Source organism: Schistocerca americana, chromosome 8 (genome assembly GCF_021461395.2).
Source record: "Schistocerca americana isolate TAMUIC-IGC-003095 chromosome 8, iqSchAmer2.1, whole genome shotgun sequence".
Classification (NCBI taxonomy): Eukaryota; Metazoa; Arthropoda; class Insecta; order Orthoptera; family Acrididae; genus Schistocerca; species Schistocerca americana.
The window spans coordinates 432,873,457-432,897,244 of NC_060126.1; the positions used below are offsets into that span (position 1 = coordinate 432,873,457).

At 43.1% G+C, this 23,788-nt stretch overlaps 1 protein-coding gene across 1 annotated transcript in view; it reads left to right on the top strand.

The window, feature by feature from the left end:
- LOC124545898 (calcium release-activated calcium channel protein 1-like) overlaps positions 1–23,788 on the top strand; it is a 139,382-nt gene that overhangs the window by 90,872 nt on the left and 24,722 nt on the right. The window contains exon 5 of the mRNA XM_047124858.1: positions 14,236–14,391. Within this exon, the coding sequence (XP_046980814.1) occupies positions 14,236–14,391 (156 nt within the window). The remainder of the gene's footprint in view (positions 1–14,235; positions 14,392–23,788) is intronic.

Below are 23,788 nucleotides of genomic sequence, written 5' to 3' on the forward strand. Positions count from 1 at the left end.
GACGTCTCCGGATTTCTTTCTGTGGGGAAAGTGATCCACAGACAACGCCTGACAACATGCGTCAGCGCATTGTCAATGCATGTGCGAACATTACGGAAGGCGAACTACTCGCTGTTGAGAGGAATGTCGTTACACGTATTGCCAAATTCATTGAGGCTGACGGACTTCATTTTGAGCATTTATTGCATTAATGTGGTATTTACAGGTAATAACGCTGTAACAGCATGCGTTTCAGAAATGATAAGTTCACAGAGGTACATGTATCACATTGGAACAACCGACATAAAATGTTCCATCGTACCTATGCTCTGTATTTTAATTTAAAAAACCTACCTGTTACCAACTGTTCGTCTAAAATTGTGACTATATGTTTGTGACTATTACAGCGCCACCTATCACAAGAAAAAAAAGTGGTCCATCTAAAACATTCATATTTCTTTACCTAGTACACGAAAAGGTAATAAAAAATAGGGGTTCCTATTTTAAAAATCGCAGTTGATATCCGTTTGACCTATGGCAGCGCCATCTAGCGGGCCAACCATAGCGCCATCTGGTTCCCCCCCTTCATGCTAGACGTGTTTCGTTCTTTGTAGTTTTCTCGTTTGACGCTTATTTCGTGAGATATTTGGCCCGGTCACGATCAATGGACCACCCTGTATATGTGCTGCTAAACGAAAGCGCTGCTGGCGTACCGACTGTGATAAGTGCTGGGAAGCAGAGGACTTGAATTCGATTCCCAGTCTTTTTTCCATTTCTATTTTTTCAATATCGAATCTTATAAGAAAAGGAGGGTTAATAAGGTAAGTAAATCAATACGGAATAATAACTAGATAGACAAGTAAATTTCACGAACAACTTGGATTGGTAATGGAATAAAATTTTAAGTCTCGCTGGGCGGAAAGAATGCCGAGTAAGATTGCCGCGAAGAAGAACATTCGGCCTGTGTTTTCACGTAAGGAGGAAAAACTAACCCATGTCGCAGTCCGTTCTTTACATAAAATACAGCATTCGTACATGTCACGATAGCCTATTACTACGTCTTTAAATTGTTGCCTAAAGTTTTCCCGTGGCTATAAGAAGCTAATGAATAATTTGGTCCTTGGAGTGTAAAAGAGGCCAAACGTTTAACCGCCTAGTTAAAAAGTGTTGACTTTACTTGCTCCAATCCGGGAAATAGAAGAAATCTGGTTACATAACATGTCTTTCGAACATTTTAAAAGATATGTTCCTGACAGCAAGTTTTGTTTGATACCGGATTCATGGCGTAGACAAACTAACACCGTTATGTGCAACAGCTTGCTTATAAAAGACGGGGTTCAACAGACTTGCTACGTAAACGTGATACCGTCGAACTGCATACCTGTGCGCCAGTCATGTGATGTTATTCTCATCGCCAAGTTAAATACTCTATTTCAAGGCTTCAAAATTGTAATCTGATTCTGGAAACCAAGCGGGAATTGCAAAACCGAGCGGATACAATGACGATACACAGCATAGCTGACTATCACATCTCAGCATTGATTTTTCAGACAATATTAACTCCCGGAAAACAAAATTTTTTAAGTATAATTCGAGTTCATTTTCCTTCGAATTTTCGGAAGGAATGATGTAACTGTCTGAAGATTGCATTCGTAAGATGTTCTTGGTGCCGCGAGTATATTTCCTTTGTAGTCTATGTTTATATGAAAAGTACCGTCCATCTACTTTTTCGAAGCAAATTGAAAACATGTAACAGAGTGAGTGTAAGAGGCAATTTAAGGAAGCCAGGGTTAAATTCATAATTGTTTATTAATCCTAGTTTTTTTGATAAATTTATTTAGCTACATCGTTATTATTCTTTATTGATTTTCTTGCTTTATTTACTCTCCTATGCCTACCATTTCGAAACGGAAAAAGATACAATGGAAAAAGGTGCAGAATGCAACTCGGAATCGTACGCAGGTTCTCCGCTTCGAAGTCGCTAGTCCAGAGTTGCTAGTCCAGAGGCGCTTTTGTCGAACGGTTCTTACCTTATAGGCACATAAGGGGAAGTCCGAAAAGTTTCTATCCTCGATTGCTAGGAAAATATGTTTTTGCCGACACCATAAATGATGATGAAATACTCTCAGTTTCTCAATTATCTGTCGATGACTGCAGTTCTGAATCGACTGCGCGTCATAAACTTCAAGGATAGTTTTCTCAAAAACGAGGAGAGGGAGTCAAAGTATCTCCGAATCTTTCACTTTACGTTGTACACAAGCGACAAGTATGAACCGAATCGCTTGGTCGAGTCTAGAGGCCTTCTCCTTGTCAGAGTGACAGCTGCTCCCAATGTTCTCAGTTAGTTGATTTCATGTTCTAATCTCCGGCTTCCCCTGCGGAATTTGTCTCCTGTCGCTCCCTTCAGTACCACGGGAGTTGTTCCCGGATGCCATAACAGTTGCCCAGATGGGTGACCATCCAGCCGCCATGCGCTGTTGCCATTTTTCGGGGTGCACTCAGCCTCGTGATGCCAATTGAGGAGCTACTCGACCGAATAGTAGCGGCTTCGGTCAAGAATACCATCATAACGACCAGGAGAACGGTGTGCTGACCCCACGCCCCTCCTATCCTCATCCTCCTCTGAGGATGACACGGCGGTCGGATAGTCCCGGTAGGCCACTCGTGGCCTTAAGACGGAGTGCTTTTTTAGCACTATAGCGCTTCCCATATATTTCATACCTCCACAATTCTGCAGAGGACCACCTCATTTCTTATCTTATCAGTCCACTTAACTTTTATCATCCTCGTGTAATACGACACCTTAAAAGTTCGATCCTCTACTTTTCCAGATTTTCCGCAGACCTCCTTTCACTGCCATACAGTGGTATACTTCAGACTCACATTCTCTGACTTTTGTTCCTCAAATTAGGGCCGATGTTTGATAGTAGTAGACAGCTTTGGATGAAGAATGTTGCCTTCGTCTGTACTACTCGTCTTCTTAAATACTTCTTACTTCGTCCGACATGCATTGATTTGCTTCCAAGGTAACAGAATTCCTTTCACATCGTCTACTGCAGGGGTGGAAAGAGTTGCTAGTATCCCGCTCCGGAAATTCCTCACTGTGGCTACCTAAGGGTTGCAATCGCAAAAAAAAGCACCATTTACATAATTAAGTCAGGTAAGTTGTTTTACAAATATTCACTTTATTTAACAAATGTAATTACAACAGTGTATTCTCAAAAGAACAAAAATCTACAAGGGCCGTCCTTTCCTATCTGGGATCAAATCAAAGGCGAGTAAAAAAATTACGTGGACGTACGGTGAAGTGTGAGTCGCAATCAAATCATTGACGGGCCACATGCGTCCCTTGTCTGCAGTATGATCCCCTGCTTTGATATAAAGTCTTTCGGTAACTTCATTTCTGGTGTGCGCTGGTAATTTCGTCTTTCTTTGGTTTATTCTCAGTCCGTACTCTGTCCTCAGTGTGGGAGCTAACTGCCTAGTGACGTGAAATTTTAGACAGACACACATGTCAACCAGAAACAGGGAAAGCCGTTTTCTTTGATTTATACTTTCTTTTACTTCAAGAGCGGGCTGTTATTATGAAACGAATGTGTCGCAACTTTTCGTTCCAATTATAGTAGCTGATCGGCTAGTAATCAACAATACGTCCGACCTATCCTGTGCGTAGTTCGGGATTTTCGTTTAATTTCGAGCTTACACTAAGTATTACATCGATTACTAGTCCCATACACTGGTAGATTTCTAGCTTCGACAAGTGGTACGTCACAGACGCAGTGCGTAACTCATTGTTCTGATACTAGACAGAGAACTGAACCATGTTTTTTGCTTGACAAAAATACTTTCGAAAGTCTTTATTATAATGTCTAGACTACTATATTTTCCTTATAGAAGGCAAACGGTTTAAACTGAACCGCGCGTTCATCTTCAGGCCATAAAGTCGTTATCGCAGTAGGTCGTCAGCTCACTAAATCGCATCTTACCATACTCAGTGTAAAGGTTTACCCATTACTGAGATCGTGTGCTCCACAATTTGATAAAGTTAAATTACATACCTTCAAAAGTCGTTTACAATAAATTTATCACAGTACGTGGCAGTTGCAAATACACAATAGCCGGCCGGGGTGGCCGAGCGGTTCTAGGCGCTACAGTCTGGAACCGCGCGACCGCTACGGTCGCAGGTTCGAATCCTGCCTCGGGCATGGATGTGTGATGTCCTTTGGTTAGTTAGTTTTAAGTAGTTCTAAGTTCTAGGGGACTGATGACCTCAGAAGTTCAAAGTCCCATAGCGCTCAGAGCCATTTGAACCATTTGAAATACACAATATTTCGAGATTTTATTGTGCTGCGGCTTTTGCCCGACTTACCTATGGTGCTCTAGAATGACCAGTGTTAACAATCTCTTCGTACCTGCAATAAGTAAAGAACGTACTGTAGCTCGGATGCCCTAAAGTGGTTCTGTAATGCCGCAGTACCAGCGAGAACTACCTAACACACGCGAGCGGGGTGTTTGCAGCGTATGTACTGGTCAAGGCGCTGTTGCTGCGGTTCCTCAGTCGTTCATCGCTTGATGCGGTTAACAGATCTGTACATACTTTGCCTTCCAGCTTGAAACTTAAAAAGACTGTTTTAAACTGAAACCCAGAAACATAATCTATTAACGCTATATATGCCCAGATCACCTCAACGTAGGAAATAACACACGATCCGTTTCCCTCCATTTAATGCACTGAAATAAAAAGAAGAATGTAGTAATGTCTTGAGTTGTCAGAGACAGTAAGCAGGGCGATTGTGAAAACTCAGTCTGAAATGTCAACTGTGTAGCGTGGTGTGAGTTCCAGGACCCTTCCCTGAGGTTCTTTCGCTATGCTTTATAAATAGGTTGCAGTCAAACGGTACTTCTGTCAATGGGACAAGAAAGGCTATGGAAATGAATTGATAGCATACTTTTACACAGTTAACGAATCAGCTTAAACGCGTGGCTAAACAGGGTACAAAAGAGACCGTCAAATTCAGGATGTTTTTTTTTCAGTGCGTAAAAATTGTAGTTCTCACTTTCCGCGACTTTTATGTATACCAAAACAATTATATACCACTATTGCACGTAAATTCGCAATTCTGATGTATAAAGGCAATTACAAAATATGTCGGTCTTTCAAGCACCGCACACCCATTTACTTATAAGTGTGTGACGTGTGGTCGAGAGAGAGAGAGAGAGAGAGAGAGAGAGAGAGAGAGAGAGAAAGTAAGTGAAGGGTGGAGAGTGTAACACTCCGGTTTATTCTTACTGACTTATCCCGCTCGATCGGGATCTGATAGCAGCCCAAATAGATATTAATTAATGTGACCGTGTACCTAATGGGGCTGGCAATGGGATTGGACTGCTACGGAGTTGTTACATTCCATTTTGTCCTTCTCAAATGCTGTAATAATGATTGTCTGGTGCCAAGAAGAACAGCAACACAGCTTCATTAATCAAGAACCTATATTTATCACCAAAAACACAACGTAAGGAGACAGCCACTGCCTTCGTCGTACAGAATTAATAACGGCTAATCACAGCACAGGCCTCTTTGTTATTCATTATCGTCACACGCAAATTTTAATCACTGTATCCAACACTGCAATCCAACACTGCAATCCAAATAATGCCGGCGCGGTAGACGCGAAAATACAAATATCGGCACTGAAATATCACTGAATCACACTAGTAATTGTACTTTTACACTTTCCCGTATATTTCTAACACAAAGGGGTTAAACCACGGCGATGGCCACTCCCCTTGTCGGTACGGTCTTGCATTACAGCAACAGACCTCCACCCGGCTCGGCCCACAGCGCGTACCACACTCCTGACTCAACACTCGCTCTCGCTCTCGCAACCCGACACACACTATCGATTGTTTGTCCTGTCGACCTGTGCTGTCGCAAAACTTATAGTAAGGGCCTACGGACCCCTTACAAGAGGGAATGTAGAGAAACCATTTATGGAGGTGGATTACGTGCCAAGAACTAGTCATGTAAGACGGATATAACGGGGACACGAACGCAAGTCACAGCACTTATTCCGCTTCAGGAAAAGCCGTTCGGTTTATCCATTTGTGGAGTTATGTAAATGGCATGCCGAATATAACAGGTGTAATAGCCAGTACACTTACAAGTTGAATTCTCGTAAGGTTCATTTTTCTGCACAGTATGTCGATAATACTAGGAAAGTGAGTATGTAAGTCATTGAGACATTTTGGAGTAAAATAAAACTTTCAACTTGTCACGGTTACCAGGAAATATAGTATGAGTTAATGACACCATGAATCCCTCGGATATCATAGATTGGCTGCCTTTTCATTTTATTAAGTATTATCCGACTTATTACTCTAAGGAACTCTGGCTCCACAATTGTTCAGATATGCGCTAAGCCCGATATTTAAGTTTTGACACGTATGGCGCACTGAAATCACACGGAAATGTCTGTCAGAGAAGTCTGTATAGAATTTTGAAACTGCAGGTAAGGAGACAAAGCCGCGGCGGACCTCATATAAGGGTGAGAATCGCTTTCACCACACCTCACGATGAGCGGCCAGACTGCTCTCATCTCGTCATTATGCCTTCCCTGAGACACGTGTGCCCACAGCAGAATCGCTACTTTCGAATGCACTTGCAATCCCATCTCGGATCGTGTATCTAGTCTCCTGTAGCGTAGCGAATGCTGCCATTCTTCCCATCTTTAGCATTGTTGACCATTTCGTAGTGACAAACTTTGACCAACTTCTTCTACATCTACATCTGTATCTTCACCTTCAGTAAGCCTGTGGACCGTTAGGAAAAACGCCCGATGTTCAATAGGAACTCTTAAAAGAGAAGAATACTAGCTCGAGAGGCTAATACCGAAAAAAAGATTTTAAAATACGGAGATGTGTCTGTTTTACCACCCATCGAGATTATTCGTGTAAAATCGAATTCTTAAGCTCAACAAATTTACGGATTAGAGAAGCTAAGGTCGCCAAAGAAACAACAGCTTCTAACGCACAGACAAATGTCACCTTCAAGTTCACAAAATTACATAAGTGTTGCATTATTTGGCAAAAAGCTTAACGTTTACTTGATAAATTACTTGTGAACAGGTACAGTACATACAGAGTCGCTTTTCCCAGAAAATAAGTTGCTGCGTTTTCGTGTTTCCTTTCCTCGTTCGTCACAGAAGCGCAAATGAGAAGTTTTGATAATGGGAACAACAAATGAATGAAATAACTTTCGTGATCCTATGTGTGAGTTTTGAGCAGAGTGCATTACTCTGCTTCCAGAAACATAACTTTACTGCCTCTCGCTTTTCTCTCTCTCTCTCTCTCTCTGTTGGAGGCATGTATCAAAAACTGAGCACCATTGGCAACTAGCTTCATTTGCTGAAAGTTTCGACCAAAGGCCAGTGAAAGGCAGCATGTGACGGAAGCTTGTAGAACCTAGCTACAGTCCCGGCGTTAATGTGACCTTTTTTCCTCCCCTTTGTATCAAACACTTCTCTAGCTGCTAGTGCGCTTAAAAGCACACAAGTTATCGCCAGGTGGAGGAGATGATGCAATGTGTTTTCGCATTGCTCGATAATGCCTTCAAGAACGCGGGACACCAGTAACTGGACTGTTCAGTCACACAAGAAAAATGCAATCTAGAAAGATCTCTGTCTAGATATATATCTCCAGAACTGAAACTGGCACAAGGATATCAGTCCGCCATAATTAGCAGCATATTAGCGCATTTCTGAATGGTTACCAAGTGTCCTGTTCTTAGCAGACGAGATCAGCGAAATTACGCAATCGGCTTACAAAGTGCACATTACTGCTTATTGACTCGAGGCCCTTGACGTATTCTTTTCACCCAAACGAAAATAAGAAGCTGCCCTATCGTACAATTACATCTACATCTACATTTATACTCCGCAAGCTACCCAACTGTGTGTGGTAGAGGGCATTTTACATGGTAATAAAGTGTGCATCCGTAAGATATTTCTGTAAAACAATGGCAAAATACTTTCTTGTGATAGCGAATAGAATCTTTCCTCTATTTATAACATTCGCTGTCAAGTGGTTTGATTTGTAACACATTAGATAACATTCCTATCCTCCGCGCGCACACACACACACACATGCACACACACACACACACACACACACACACACACACACACACACACAGCCTCATGGTGGATTACTTGCTTTTACAGCGACAACAATAACTACATATAAACCTACATCTACGCTCCGCAACCCACCTTACGGCCTGTGGCAGAGGGTACTTCTCATACCGCTATCTTTTCCGCCCTTCCCTGTTCCATTTGCGAACGGAACTTGGGTTGAATAATTTGGGCAAACCTCCGTATTATCTCTGTTTTCTCGTTGCGGTCATTTCGCGAGCTGTATGTGGGTACAGTACAAGGGGCATTAAATAAGCAACGCAATACTTTTTGTCTGAAGGCAGGTTGGCTTTATTGAAGATTTCAGTATACCGTATTATCCCCCACTCGTTTGGTTACAAAACCCTATTTTTAAACATGATTCCTGTTCAATGCGACGGTCATACGTCACCGTACTGGGATGAATTTTACGCCTGCATGGTGTCACTCTACTGGTCGACGTCGGAGCCAATGTCATGCAGCATTAATAAACACCCCCCTCCCTCAATCATCCACGTACTGGTTCCCGCGGAGTGCATCCTTCATTGAGCCAAAAAGATGGAAGTCGGTATTTGCGGGGTCCGGGTTGTAGGGTGGGTGAGGAAGAACAGTCCAGTGAAGTTTTGTGAGCTCCCCTCAGGTGTACAGACTTCTGTGAGGCTTTGTGTTGTCACGTAGAAGGAGAGGTTCGTTTGCATTTTTGTGGTGACGAACACGCTGAAATCGTTTCTTCAGTTTTCCGAGGAGTAGCACAATACATTTCCGAGTTGCACCAGAATAACCCCTCCAGAGTCCAAGAAGACCGTCGCCATGACCTTACCAGCTGAAAATGCGGCTTTTTGAACTTTGCCGGCCGAAGTGGCCGTGCGGTTAAAGGCGCTGCAGTCCGGAACCGCAAGACCGCTACGGTCGCAGGTTCGAATCCTGCCTCGGGCATGGATATTTGTGATGTCCTTAGGTTAGTTAGGTTTAACTTGTTCTAAGTTCTAGGGAACTAATGACCTCAGCAGTTGAGTCCCATAGTGCTCAGAGCCATTTGCCATTTTTTGAACTTTCAGATGTTTTTTGTTCCACTCTTTGATCACAATATCAATTCCTTTGACGATGACCGGTTTCAGTCAGTAATGATCATCTTCAGATCTACAATATAAAAATATGTACACCTATTGGGCTGTCTGTCTTTCCACACAATACAGCATTACATATCACAATATACTATCATATAACCAGGGAAACGCACAGATAAAATACGTTAAAGCGTACCTGTTCTATACCATATCCTAATGTGATAAGGCCGTAATGGCATCGTCAAAACATAAAAATATACTCAGCACAGCATCGTCACATAGATCTAAAATATGGTGTAAAATGCGCCACATCGTCCACACAGTCATTTTGCAACTGGCTACTGAAGTGCAGTAGCTACCAGAAATCTGTTTGCCACCATCCTTCATGGATGTCGCTACTCTGGGCTTAGATGTAGTCATCATTCACGTAAAAACTTGAACTTTTTTTTTGGTGGAGAGGTGGTATGGCTCCACTTCAAGGATTGCCGTTTTGTTTCCGGTTGGAAGTGATCAACTCATGTTTCATCACCTGTGACGATGTTCGACAAAAAGCTGTCACGAACAGCCCCGTAACGTGCAAGCAGTTCCACATAAATGGTCCTTCATTGCTCTTTATGGTCTTCCGTTAGGCGGTGAGGACCCCAACCGGTGGACGAGTTCGTCAGTTCTACCAGGGACGTCCAGTTGTGTAGCGAGGTGTCTGATTGTGATCAGTCGATGGTCTCGAATGAGAGTGCCCACACGTTCCAACATTGAAGGAGTCACATCTGTCCGTGGCCGGCCGGCACGCAGGAGATCTGACAGGTCTGCTTGACCTTCTTCCAAAGATGGCGGACACATCGCGCAACGCCTCCCGGTGGTTTGTTCACTGCCAGGTCTCTGTAGACATTCCGCAAGCGCCTATGAATATCTGCGATGCTCTGGTTTTCCGCCAAAAGAAACTCAGTGATAGCTCTCTGCTTGGAACGCACATCCGTTACAGACGCCATTTACAAGGCTACGTATAGCGCCACCACCTATCGGACCTTCATGAAAGTATAGGAGCTGAAGCGAGAATTTTCACGATTCCCCACAATGAATTCCGCATTTTTTCAACTGAAATTTGCCGACAAAAGAAATGTGTTGTATTAATTACTTAACGACCGTGTTAGATTGTCATGATGAGTATGCTGTGGACACTCACGCCTTCCAAGGCGACAAGAGTCGTCTTTACGGGGCAGCACACTTACATTCCTAGTTTGACCAACACTCGGGCACCCTATCGCCTCCATTATCCCGATAAAGCACCCAACGCTAATCCCGTAAAAATGTGTGGGTTGAAAATGGTTCAAATGGCTCTGAGCACTATGGGACTTCTCTTCTGAGGTCAACAGTCCGCTAGAACTTAGAACTACTTAAACCTAACTAACCTAAAGACATCACACACATCCATGCCCAAGGCACGATTCGAACCTGCGACCGTAGCGGTCGCGCGGTTCCAGACTGTAGCGCCTAGAACCGCTCGGCCACTCTGACCGGCAAAAGTCTGGGACTAGATGGAACGGTGGGTGAAACGTAGGACTTGACATCCAACAGTTTAGTGGCTTGTTTGGATTCTTTAGAACGAAAGTGTCGTCCACAAGAAGAACTAATTCCTTCTTGTTGCACATTAGGCGGCAGGTCGTTCATGCATGTAGGAGAGAATAGTGGTTCTAAGGTTGAGCCTTATAGAGCCCCATAAATGAATTCTCCCCATTCTGAAGAATCTCCCTTGTTTCATTGGTTGAATTACGAGACTGGTTTGTTAAGTACGGTAAAAATACGAGGAAAAATGTTATTTTCGTAAATAACTCAACCTACTTCTCGACATAGCGTCCTTTGAGGGATATACACTTGGTGCACCGATCCTTCTGTTTTTTCATCCATGGGAAAAATAGGTTCTGTCAAAATCTGCAAAACACTCGTTGACTGCAACTACCACTCCCTCATTTGACGGAAATTTTTCCCAGCAAGTGTAACCGCTCAATGTCATTCAATACGATCACGGCGACACCACTCGATCGACGTTAACACTCGTGGTGCCACTCGCCTTCATACATGGCAGTGGACGTTTGAAAATTCGTGACGCTATCTCAATGGTCGTCAATTGATTTAAATGTATTTCCCGGCTGACTGTTAATTCAATTACTGCCACGGGGGTGAGGAGAAAGAACACATCCTGGTGGTACCAGCATTATGCGTATTTAGATGTTCGATTAATCTGAATGGTTTGCAATGTTCCAGCGATTCTATTCGAACTCTATGCCGATGTACCGACAAGGACCATTTTCGCAGATAAACATGCAAGTACTTAATGGATGATCAGTTTCTCAATATATTTCGTCGCACTCACACATTATACATCCGCTCTAAGCACAATTTCATGCATTTACATTTTTGGTGTCCCACAAAATTGGTTGGCTAAATATTATGACGATACGTTGCATACAACTTCCACAGATATTGTTTATCCTGTAGTCAAGACTACGTAATGAAGCCAAAATCGTGGATAAAATCGAAATGTAGTTTGTTTATTGACACTTCTCTTTTCACTAATTAAATATGAACTATTAATCGGGATTGGAGGTGATGATCCTATCCTTCTTTTTTAGTATTTTAGGTCCCCGTTAATTAATATCTGGCAGTTAATAAGCAAACTATTTTTTTATGCTGGCGCGTTGCTTGTATCAGTTAACCCCGCAACCGTCCAAGGATAAGATTCTATTAATGTTCCGCGCACACGCGTTTCACCATTTTATAAAATGCGGAATTACGTAAACTATAGCTTTCCGTTGCGCACAACTTTCGTGGGTTCCACAACCATAATAGTTTCCCAAGAGTATTTTTCCCAGCTAACGCAAAGTTCGAATTATGTTGTCGGATTCATTTTCACTCCGCCCCGACAATAATCGTCTCTGATCACTTCGTCACACGTAATGTATTTTAAACGTGCTTGAAGAGTCTTTAAATAATCTCCTTAACGAGTTTCGCAGTCGCGTACCACTTTTTCGTCGACTAGCCCGATCGCGATAACTGAAGGTAGAGAGCTCAATAATGTGTTACATGTTCTTTTATATGTATTAAGAAACAAACGCGCCCCTATATCTTTCTGTCCCTCTTGGTCTTTGCTACTTTGCTTTTTATTACTTTTCATTATATTGCTTCTTAGTAATACTGTGCAGTTATTAAAGTTTCGTATTACTTTCCCCTTTTTAATTCATCCCCGATTTTAATTAATATGATGCTAATTGACACGCCTGCCCGCAAAGTACCGTTATACAAGCCAAAGTTTCAAGTTATGGAACAGGAAGAAGTTATTTGACGCTAAAGCTAGTGAACAGCATGGAAGAAAAACTACTTAAAAGCCCAGTTCCTGCAGTTTCGCCATTATTATCGTTGATGAGTGGGGTGATGCATTTTCCTGATGAAAGAGTCCTTTTTGCTTGCCAACATAGGTCTTTTTTCAGCCAACGCTACTTTCAAACGCTCCATCAGCCTTTGTGCAGTGTGCTGACTGAAATTTCGACTATGGTGTGTTATCATGGATCCAGATTACATCAACAGTCACAAATCGGCCCAAAAACTCTTGCAGATTGTGAGCAAACACCGCCAGATATTGTGATGAAAAGTCGTACCGGATGCGCTTTTGATCGACTTCGAGCAATGGCGGTTCTAGGCGCTACAGTCTGGAACCGCGCGACCGCTACCGTCGCAGGTTCGAATCCTGTCTCCGGCATGGACGTGTGTGATGTCCTTAGGTTAGTTAGGTTTAAGTAGTTCTAAGTTCTAGGGGACTGATGACCTCAGCAGTTAAGTCCCATAGTGCTCAGAGCCATTTGAACCATTTGAATGGCGGCACCCACTTCGCACACAGCTTCTTCATAGCCAATTCTCCGAGCAAGATATTATGCACTCGCTCAGTTGAGATGCCTACAGTCTCAGCGACTTCAAGAATTTTTATTCGGCAGTCTTGATTTTCGATATCATTGATTTTGCCTGTGATTTGCTCAATTGGATGGCTGGAGCGCGCTTCGTCTTCCATGCTTGTCCGACCACATTTAAATTCATTAATCCAAAAGTAAATGGTCTTTAATGATGGTGGAGGGTTCTCGTGAACTTCGTAGGATTCCATTTCGGTTTGTGCAGCAGTCCATCCCTTCAAATGAAAACGTTTAGTAACAGCACGAAACTCGGTTATCTTCATTTTCAATCGCAATCGACACACTGACCACTTCAAATGTCTGTCAGCAATGAGCTGTACGTTGTACATTATTGAAATCCTTGGAATACTCAAGCTTACCAACCATGAAGGCACAACAAAAATGGTCCATTTTTTCATGGAAATTTACCAGAATTACCAAACCACCCTTGTATTAAGTGGAACTTTCGCCATTGTTTTGGTTGGATATCAGATTACCCAATGGTTGCTACAGCATTTTTTGTGAGGGCTCCCAAACCCAAGGTCCTCGGCGGTACTTTTGGGACACCCACCACAAATTGTATAAAGCGTGGATAGTGACCAGGATGTAGCTATGTCTGTTGGTCGAAAAATAATTAATGACAAGAATTGCGCCAGTTAGAATGAAGAGATAACTAATCTTTATTTCTGACGAAAGGTGCACCAGCAATACAAGTCCAAATAATATCCAAGAGTAATTCGTGTACTGAGCCTAGTCGAATACAATAGCAAATATCACACTGCAATGGCTCCGCTATAAACTCCACGAAAGACTAGCAATAGACAATAGACTGTCCGTCTCGGAGCCAGCGCTCATCCTTATATGCAAAAGGCAGAGGGCTCTGCAGACCCGAGCTCAGCCATGGCGCGACGGTAACGCCCTGAGACGCCGACGGCCGCGACAGGAACTGTGGCCAGCGATGTTACGGTCAGGGCGCGCGTGCGCGAGTTGGTCGGTTGGTTGGGTCCGTGGATACAACAGCATTGGTTCCATAAAACCTGTCAAGTCGGAGTGGCCATGACAGCGGACTGCGTGGTGTGTGTGCAGGGATGCGGCGGCGGAGAGGACTCGAGCACGGTGTGTGGGACGTACGACGGCGAGGGCATCACGGCGGAAGGCCTGTCGTGGCGCCGACTCCACATGTCGCGCGCCAAGCTCAAGGCCACTGCAACCACCTCGGAGCTGCTCTCCGGGTTCGCCATGGTGAGTCCCGTCTCTATTTATTTATTACTTTTCATTCCTTACTCCAAGGGATACAGTGGCTGTCTGAGGTCCAGCTCATTAAAGAGCTTCGATTTCTTTTCTTTCCCAATCAAATACCAACTGAGCTGACAATAGGGCACAGGGCTTCCCAACTGGAACAATTTGGGATGACTTTGGCCTTACAACCGTAACCACCGAGAAATGTTGGTCTGAACTGAGGAGCCGGCCGGAGTGGTCGTGCGGTTCTAGGCGCTCCAGTCCGGAGCCGCGCTGCTGCTACGGTCGCAGGTTCGAATCCTGCCTCGGGCATGGATGTGTGTGATGTCCTTAGGTTAGTTAGGTTTAATTAGTTCTAAGTTCTAGGGGACTGATGACCACAGCAGTTGAGTCCCATAGTGCTCGGAGCCATTTGAACCATTTTTTGAACAGAGGAGCGGGAACTACAGTCCTGATAAAAAACACGAAGTATCGAGAAGAGGAGGAGGAAAAAAAAATGAAACTTCACTAGTTGGGAAGTTATGGGATATTACTTCAGTGAAATCGAATCAGATTTACCAAGAACTTGGCAATATGATCCCACTTATCAGAATGACACGCACCTCCTCTTGCCTCGATCCATGCTTAGATCCAGTTCAGAAGAGTTATAACATCCACGATATATATATTTCTTACTTATAATGTGACGAGTGGAATATGAACGTGTGGAAAATTACGTAACGCAATAACATTCATTCAATTATGTAATTATTTCTTAAAAAAGATGATAATTACGTAAAACAGACAATATTTGTCTCACATTCTTTGTTAATCTATGTCAGTCTTTTCTTTTGTTTTGTACCTTTTTGTTGTCTTCTTCTGGTGTACGTCGCCGACGCAAGACGCGAATAGATTTGGGGTCTGTTGAATGAAAAACATTTAACGTAAAATTATTGTAGTTTTATGTTCATTTGCTGGTTTAAAAAAAAAAACAAGTAGAGCCAAGTGCATTAAAACTGTTTATGATTAATTATTGAAAAAATTACTTCCTCTTTTAATTATAATTTTGTATTAATTGTTTTATCATAGCTGCAACAAGCGCAGCCATTGTTAGTTGCGATTATATAGCAACTTCGTCTGTTCTTCTGGTCGAAAATCAAGGGTTTGTGTTAAACTAATTTGCAAAACAGTATTAATAATTTTTTTGGTGGCATCAATTTAAAGGATTAATTGTTTATTGAGCAAAGGAAAATCTTAATTACAAAAGAAATCCTCTATCTTTTGTTGGCCGCCATCTTAACTTTTATCTCAGTGGTAAATTTAAATTACTTGAAACTGCAAACAGTATTCCGATGTGTAAGAAATAAATGTGCACCGGGGATACTGAACTCTATTTATATAAAAAAAATAATCGAATCAGACTGCATCTTCTAAGAACAGTGCTGATGGTATTTATTGTTGAACAAGGTTTCATTGCTGATGTATGAGGCCAAAATTAAACTACGCACGAATCACGGAGAAAAATATTTTTGGTAGCATACGTCAGTGTTGTGTGCGGGTGGTATTCTGTGGTTCCTTTTCATGATCAATTTGCTAAGAATAATTAAATCCATCGAAGACAAAAATTATAAAAACTCTGATGTAATTTTAGTGATATGAACACAGTTTACAGTCAACATTATTACACTACGTCAGGTGGAATTCTTGTGCAATTTGAACAAAATAATTATCCGGGAGAAGCTGTAGTATGAATATTGCAATATACATGTGTATAATATTGTCAGTATCATTTACAAAATCAAATCAATGCCACTGCTAAATATCAGAGTGAATTCAAACCGCAGAATACCATAGAGTATCATATCATCGATATTCATTGCATTTGTCCATGTTGATGATACGTAAAACCGCCACAGAGTGTCATAAAACCTTTGGCCTTTGTAGTCTGTCCCGAGACAGGGTGGTCCACAATAGTTGTATGCTCCTTTATATCCTGGTCACTGACTCTGGGACTGAGTTGAACGTCCCTGCTGGTCCCACATTTTCTGTCAGCGATGGACCCGGGCGTCTTGCTAGCCACAGTGGTACTTCAGCACCACACAAACAGTTCACAGAGATATGTGCCGGCCTGTTGAAAAATGGCACCGTGATAATGTCCATGAGGACGCAGGATGTCCGTAACTTACCACCGTGCTGGGGGAGTTCCCTCAGTCATTACCAACCGCGATCTGAAGTCATCCCAACGGCCTTGCTGCAGTGGTAACACCAGTTCACCTACATCTACATCTACATGGTTACTCTGCAGTTCACACTTAAGTGCCTGGCAGAGGGTTCATCTAACCATTTTCTTGCTACTTCTCTACCATTCCACTCTCGAGTGGCGCGTGGGAAAAAGGAACACCTAAATCTTTCCGTTCGAGCTCTGATTTCCCTTATTTTATTATGATGATCATTTCTCCATACGTAGGTGGTTGTCAACAAAATATTTACGCATTCGGAAGAGAAAGTTGGTGATTGAAATTTCGTAAATAGATCTCGCCGCAGAGAAAACCGCCTTTGTTTCAGTGACTGCCACCCCAACTCGCGTATCATATCAGTGACACTCTCACCGCTATTGCACGATAACACGAAACGGACTGCCCTTCTTTGCACTTTTTCGGTGTCCTACGTCAATCCTACCTGGTAAGGATCCCATTCCGCGCAGCAATACTCCAGCAGAGGGCGGACAAGTGTAATGTAGGCTGTCTGTTTAGTGGGCTTGTCGCATCTTCTAAGTGTTCTGCGAACAAATCGCAGTCTTTTTTCTCGCTTTCCCCACAATATTATCTATGTGGTCTTTCCAATTTCAGTTGATCGTAAATGTAATTCCTAGGAATTTAGTCGAATTGACAGCCCTTAGATTTGTGCGATTTATCCTATACCCAAAATTTATCGGATTTCTTTTAGTACCCATCTGGATGGCCTCGCACTTTTCGTTGTTTAGTGCTAATTGCCACTTTTCGCAGCATACAGAAATTCTCTCTAGATCATTTTGTAGTTGTAATTGATCGTCTGATGATTTTAATAGACGGTACATTACAGCGGCATCTGCAAACAATCTAAGGGGGCTGCTCAGAATATCACCTAGATCATTTACGTAAATCAGGAACAGCAGAGGACCTATGACACTACCTTTCGGAACGCCGGATATCACTTCTGTTCTACTCGATGATTTACCGTCTATCACTACGAACTCTGACCTCTCTGAGAGGAAATCACGAATCCAGTCACACAACTGAGACGATACTCCATATACATGCAGTTTGATTAAGAGTCGCTTGTGAGGAACGATATCAAAAGCCTTCTGGAAATCTAGGAATATGGAATCGATCTGGGACTCCATGTCGACAGCACTCACTACTTCATGGGAATAAAGACCTAGCTGTGTTGCAAAAGAACGATGTTTTCTGAATCCGTGTTGGTTATGTATCAATAAGTCATTTTCTTCAAGGTGATTCATAATGTTCGGGTACAGTATATGCTTCAAAATCCTACTGCAAATTGAGATCAGTGATATGGGTCTGTAATTCAATGGGTTACTCCTATTTCCTTTCTTGAACATTGGTGTGATCTGTGCTACTTTCCAGTCTTTACGAACAGGCCTTTCGTCAAGTGAGCGGTTGTATATGATTGCTAAGTAAGGCGCTATTGTGTCTGCATACTCTGAAAGGAACCTGATTGGTATACCATTTGGACCGGAAGACTTGCCTTTCTTAAGTGATTTGAGCTGTTTCGCAACACCTAAGATATCCACTTTTATGTCACTCAAGCTAACGGCTGTTCCATTCCCGCCAGATCACTTAAGTTAGGCGCTGTCGGACTTGGCTAGAACTCGGGTTGGTGACCGTCCGGTCTGCCGAGCTCTGTTGCTAAGCGGGATGTACTCGACGCTTTTGAGGCCAATTGAGGAGCTACTTGATTGAGAAGCAGCGGCTCCAGTCACGAAAACTGACAACAGCCGCAGAGAGGTGTGTTGACGACACGCCCCTCCATATCTGCATCCAGCGATGCCTATCGACTGAGGATGACACCCGTTCGGACGGAGTTTTCTTGAATCTGAAGTCACACCCAGTGTGTCACCTCTCCCAAAACATTGCAAGAATGGGACCTCTTCACCACACTCCCCAACCATGGTCATCCACAAAAAGCAGCCGCCTATGTTGCAGCGTTAACGGCAGCCTACGTGTGGGACGGTAATTCCCTAGTCTGGCTGCCGCTAGTGTCCGATCAATGATGTGGGCCGACACAGAATGTTGCAGGAAGTCCATTACTTGTTCCCCGATGGCAGGCGCCGATGTGCAGCAGTTATGATGTGTTTGCTGCACAAGGCGGCTGTCATCTCTTGTGGTGTGGTGGTCGGACATGGTCCACCGGAACCTTGAGGACGAATATGCCTGCCCTCACGTTCCTATACAGTCCAACATCAGACCACTGTCACGTACGAAAGACCCACAAATCTGGACGTTGCAGGATTCGACCTTCCGGCCAAATAGGAACCCGTATTGATTTCTCTTCTAAAGTCTGTCAGCTGCTGATAACGCTGCCTCACATGGGTACGCGGCATTTACGGGTCCTTCACAGTTATCACTCAACATGTAAAGCTGTTCGTGTGTGTGTGACCTTTTCTTTTTTTGTTTTTTAGTCGATACTTAGGAGACGACTGGGGTAAGTGAACATCTACTGGTATACAGGGTGTTACAAAAAGGTAAGGCCAAACTTTCAGGAAACATTCCTCACACACAAATAAAGAAAAGATGTTATGTGGACATGTGTCCGGAAACGCTTAATTTCCATGTTAGAGCTCATTTTAGTTTCGTCAGTATGTACTCTACTTCCTCGATTCACCGCCAGTTGGCCCAATTGAAGGAAGGTAATGTTGACTTCGGTACTTGTGTTGACATGCGACTCATTGCTCTACAGTACTAGCATCAAGCACATCAGTACGTAGCATCAACAGGTTAGTGTTCATCACGAACGTGGTTTTGCAGTCAGTGCAATGTTTACAAATGCGGAGTTGGCAGATGCCCATTTGATGTATGGATTAGCACGGGGCAATAGCCGTGGCGCGGTACGTTTGTATCGAGACAGATTTCCAGAACGAAGGTGTCCCGACAGGAAGACGTTCGAAGCAATTGATCGGCGTCTTAGGGAGCACGGAACATTCCAGCCTATGACTCGCGACTGGGGAAGGCCTAGAACGACGAGCACACCTGCAATGGACGAGGCAATTCTTCGTGCAGTTGACGATAACCCTAACGTCAGCGTCAGAGAAGTTGCTGCTGTACAAGGTAACGTTGACTACGTCACTGTATGGAGAGTGCTAAGGGAGAACCAGTTGTTTCCGTACCATGTACAGCGTGTGCAGGCACTATCAGCAGCTGATTGGCCTCCACGTGTACACTTCTGCGAATGGTTCATCCAACAATGTGTCAATCCTCATTTCAGTGCAAATGTTCTCTTTACGGATGAGGCTTCATTCCAACGAGATCAAATTGTAAATTTTCCCAATCAACAGGTGTGGGCTGACGAGAATCCGCACGCAATTGTGCAATCACGTCATCAACACAGATTTTCTGTGAACGTTTGGGCAGGCATTGTTGGTGATGTCTTGATTGGGCCCCATGTTCTTCCACCTACGCTCAATGGAGCACATTATCATGATTTCATACGGGATACTCTACCTGTGCTGCTAGAACATGTGCCTTTACAAGTACGACACAACATGTGGTTCATGCACGATGGAGCTGCTGCACATTTCAGTCGAAGTGTTCGTACGCTTCTCAACAACAGATTCGGCGACCGATGGATTGGTAGAGGCGGACCAATTCCATGGCCTCCACGCTCTCTTGACCTCAACACTCTTGACTTTCATTTATGGGGACATTTGAAAGCTCTTGTCTACGCAACCCCGGTACCAAATGTAGAGACTCTTCGTGCTCGTATTGTGGACGGATGTGATACAATACGCCATTCTCCAGGGCTGCATCAGCGCATCAGGGATTCCATGCGACGCAGGGTGGATGCATGTATCCTCGCTAACGGAGGACATTTTGAACATTTCCTGTAACAAAGTGTTTGAAGTCACGCTGGTACGTTCTGTTGCTGTGTGTTTCCATTCCATGATTAATGTGATTTGAAGAGAAGTAATAAAATGAGCTCTAACATGGAAAGTAAGCGTTTCCGGACACACGTCCACATAACATATTTTCTTTCTTTGTGTGTGAGGAATGTTTCCTGAAAGTTTGGCCGCACCTTTTTGTAATTTGTAACACCCTGTATTTGTCTTTTATGTAATCAGTCAGTATAAATGTGAATGTTCATTCAAGTTATTATTTAGTAGTAACTTCTTTCCTGCAGGGACCGATGACACCAGCAGTTTGGTCCCATACGATCTTACCAAAAATTTCCAAATTTCTTTTCTGCTTTTGCATTTTTTGCTTTTCTATGTCACAATTTTCTTGCAAAGTTGGCAGGTCTGTCTCATTATTTATCCCAACTATTTTCACGTCTTTTCCCCTTGCAGGACAGTGAGTCATTTCCCTTAAATGTTCTGAAAAAGTGATAGGTTACGAAATCGCAGTGAAGGCCAAGGAAAATTGGAAGTTTTCAATCGGTTTTCCACATTAGAGAAATCTTCTTCCTTTGCAAATAATGAATCAGACCTTGATCCTTAAGTACCTTTCCATTGTATTAAAAAACTTTCATGAACGATTTTAGATCCAAAAGCTATACGTGACAACGAAAAAAATTACGTAATATTCTAGGACACCCACTGAAGATGCCTTGTTAAAAAGGCGAAAAGCGTCTCGGTGCATGACTAAAATTTAAAAAATTGTTGTGTTGCATGAAAAAAAGCATGGTTACTATAAACTACTGTAATCTGTATACAGCAGTTGCGAAACAAAATGTGTGTGAAATCTTATGGGACTTAACTGCTAAGGTCATCAGTCCCTAAGCTTACACACGACTTAACCTAAATTATCCTAGGACAAACACACACACTCATGCTCGAAGGAGGACTCGAACCTCCGCCGGGATCAGCCGCACAGTCCATGACTGCAGCGCTGCGAAAATTAACGTCACAAGAAAAGTGTCCTTTTAGTCTATTTCTGGAACAGTGTTGCACGAAAATAAAAAAGTGTGGTTTTGCGAACGCCATGACGCCTCTTTTCATAGTAATCTGTATCGAGAGGGCGGGCTGAAGGCATTACGGTCGTGCTTCTCTTTAGAGCTACGAAAAAAGCCATCCCAACCTCGAAACTGTAGCTGTGCGTGTAGTCCTCACACCGGAGTCACAGCAGACATTAAACACTGGTACAGAAAAAAATTACACAAACGTGACTCTGTACACTTGCCTCGGAATCATGTTGACTGCGGACGACAGTGTCAAAGAAGAAATAATAGGAGGATACAGAGAGTAAGTATGCGTTATTTTGCGATGCTGGACATAACAAAAAGCAAACTTATACCACGAAATTCAAATCCTTGTCATACCTCGTCTAACATATGGGTGTGAGACTTGGACGTTAACAAAAACAGAAGAATGAAACTATGTATATTAGTTAGGAAAATTTGGAGGACAAAATTTGGAGGAATTCAAGAGAAAACCACTGTAGAATGGAAAACTTAACAAACAATGACGCCTGTGATTTGTATGGAGAGACAGACGCTACGTTGAAAATTAAAGTGAGGAGACTTGGCTGGTATGGACACGCACTTGGAGCTCCGAAACGAAGGAAAATGCACCAGGTGCATCCAGAACACCCTCAGGGAGGATGACCTGGACCACGTATCTTTGATAACATCAAACGAGACTTGAACGTGTGAGGAGTTAGGAAATTAAATGTCAAGACAGAACTACCTGGCAAACCACAGTGAAACGGGCAGCAGAGAGATTTCACAGCTTGTTAAGTTAATTAATAATTGTTATCAGTCTATCCTGTGAAAGTCTTTACTTATCAGCATTACTCCATCTACAGCAATTTCGACATACTTGAGCTGTTCAGGCCTTGGTCTTCCTCTGCAAGTTTCACATCACACACTTCCCTTCATAACCAAACTGACAATTACTTCACGCCTCCGGATGTGCCCTATCAACGTATTCTGTTATTTAGTCAAGTTGTGCCATAAATCAGTTTTCTCGCTACTGCTTTCAGAACCTTCCTCATTTGTTATCAAATCTACTCATCTAATCTTCAACATTCTGCCGTAGCACTACATTTCAAAAACTTATGCTCTTTTCTTCTCAGCACTGTTTGTCTTCAATGTTTCACTTGCACACAAATATTTCCAGAAAATTTTTCCTAATACTCAAATTTGTATCGGAAAGTTAACGTATCTCTCTTCTTCAGAAAGACTTTCCTTGCTATTGCAAGCCCACATTTTATATCATGTTCTGCTGTTGTTAGTAGTTTCGTTGCCCAAACAACAAAACTCGCCTACCGCTTTCAGTGCCTCATTAATCTGTGGGGGCGTGCTGAAAACCACTGCCTCTGAATTCGTTTTTCTCGGTTCAGTAGCTGTTGAGGTATTAACTATCATACATATTACTTGGTCCACTTCCTCGCTTGGCTCACGAGCAAATTGCAACCCTCTGCCACTACAGGGCTCCGATTTGTTGCACTTAACATGGAGGTGTGTATCGTAACTATGTCGGTGCGTGAGAAACAGCGAACTGTAATAGATAATTAATTGAAACTCTCAGCTACCGACAGGTGTTGTTGATATACCTCTATGGGGACAGCTGAAAATGAGTTCCCCGACCGGGACCCGAACCCGGGATCTCCTGCTTACATGGCAGACTCTCTATCCATCTTTTTTTTTTTTTTTGTCGTTTTGTTCGATATGGTTCGTTGCGTTCGGTCTGGGCGGACATAACAAGACATCCGTTCAAGTTGATCGATCATGCCGTGACTTAGTTTTTTTTATTACAGAGAGCACGCAGCCCCCTGACCGAACACGCTGAGCTACCGTGCCGGTTTGCTTACATGGCAGACTCTCTATCCATCTAAGCCACCGAGGACACACATGAATAGCGCGACTGCAGGGACTTATCCCTTGCACGCTTCCCGTGAGACCCACATTCCCAGCTGTCCACAATCTACATACGTAATGTTCCTAATAGATATTTGCACCTTCCACTCTTTACTCGCGCCCACTAATGTGACGATTACCGTAAGAGTTCGGGCAACCTGTGCACATTCGCACAGACGAAGGTCAATGATCAGGTAGCCTTTAACTACATATGAAGATAGTAACTGTTCTCGAAAAAACAGATACCCTTGATCACCGTGCAGCTTCTCTAGAATATATGATAATTAATTGAAACCCTCAGCTGCCGACAGGTGTTGTTGATATACTTCGATGGGGACAGTTGAAAATG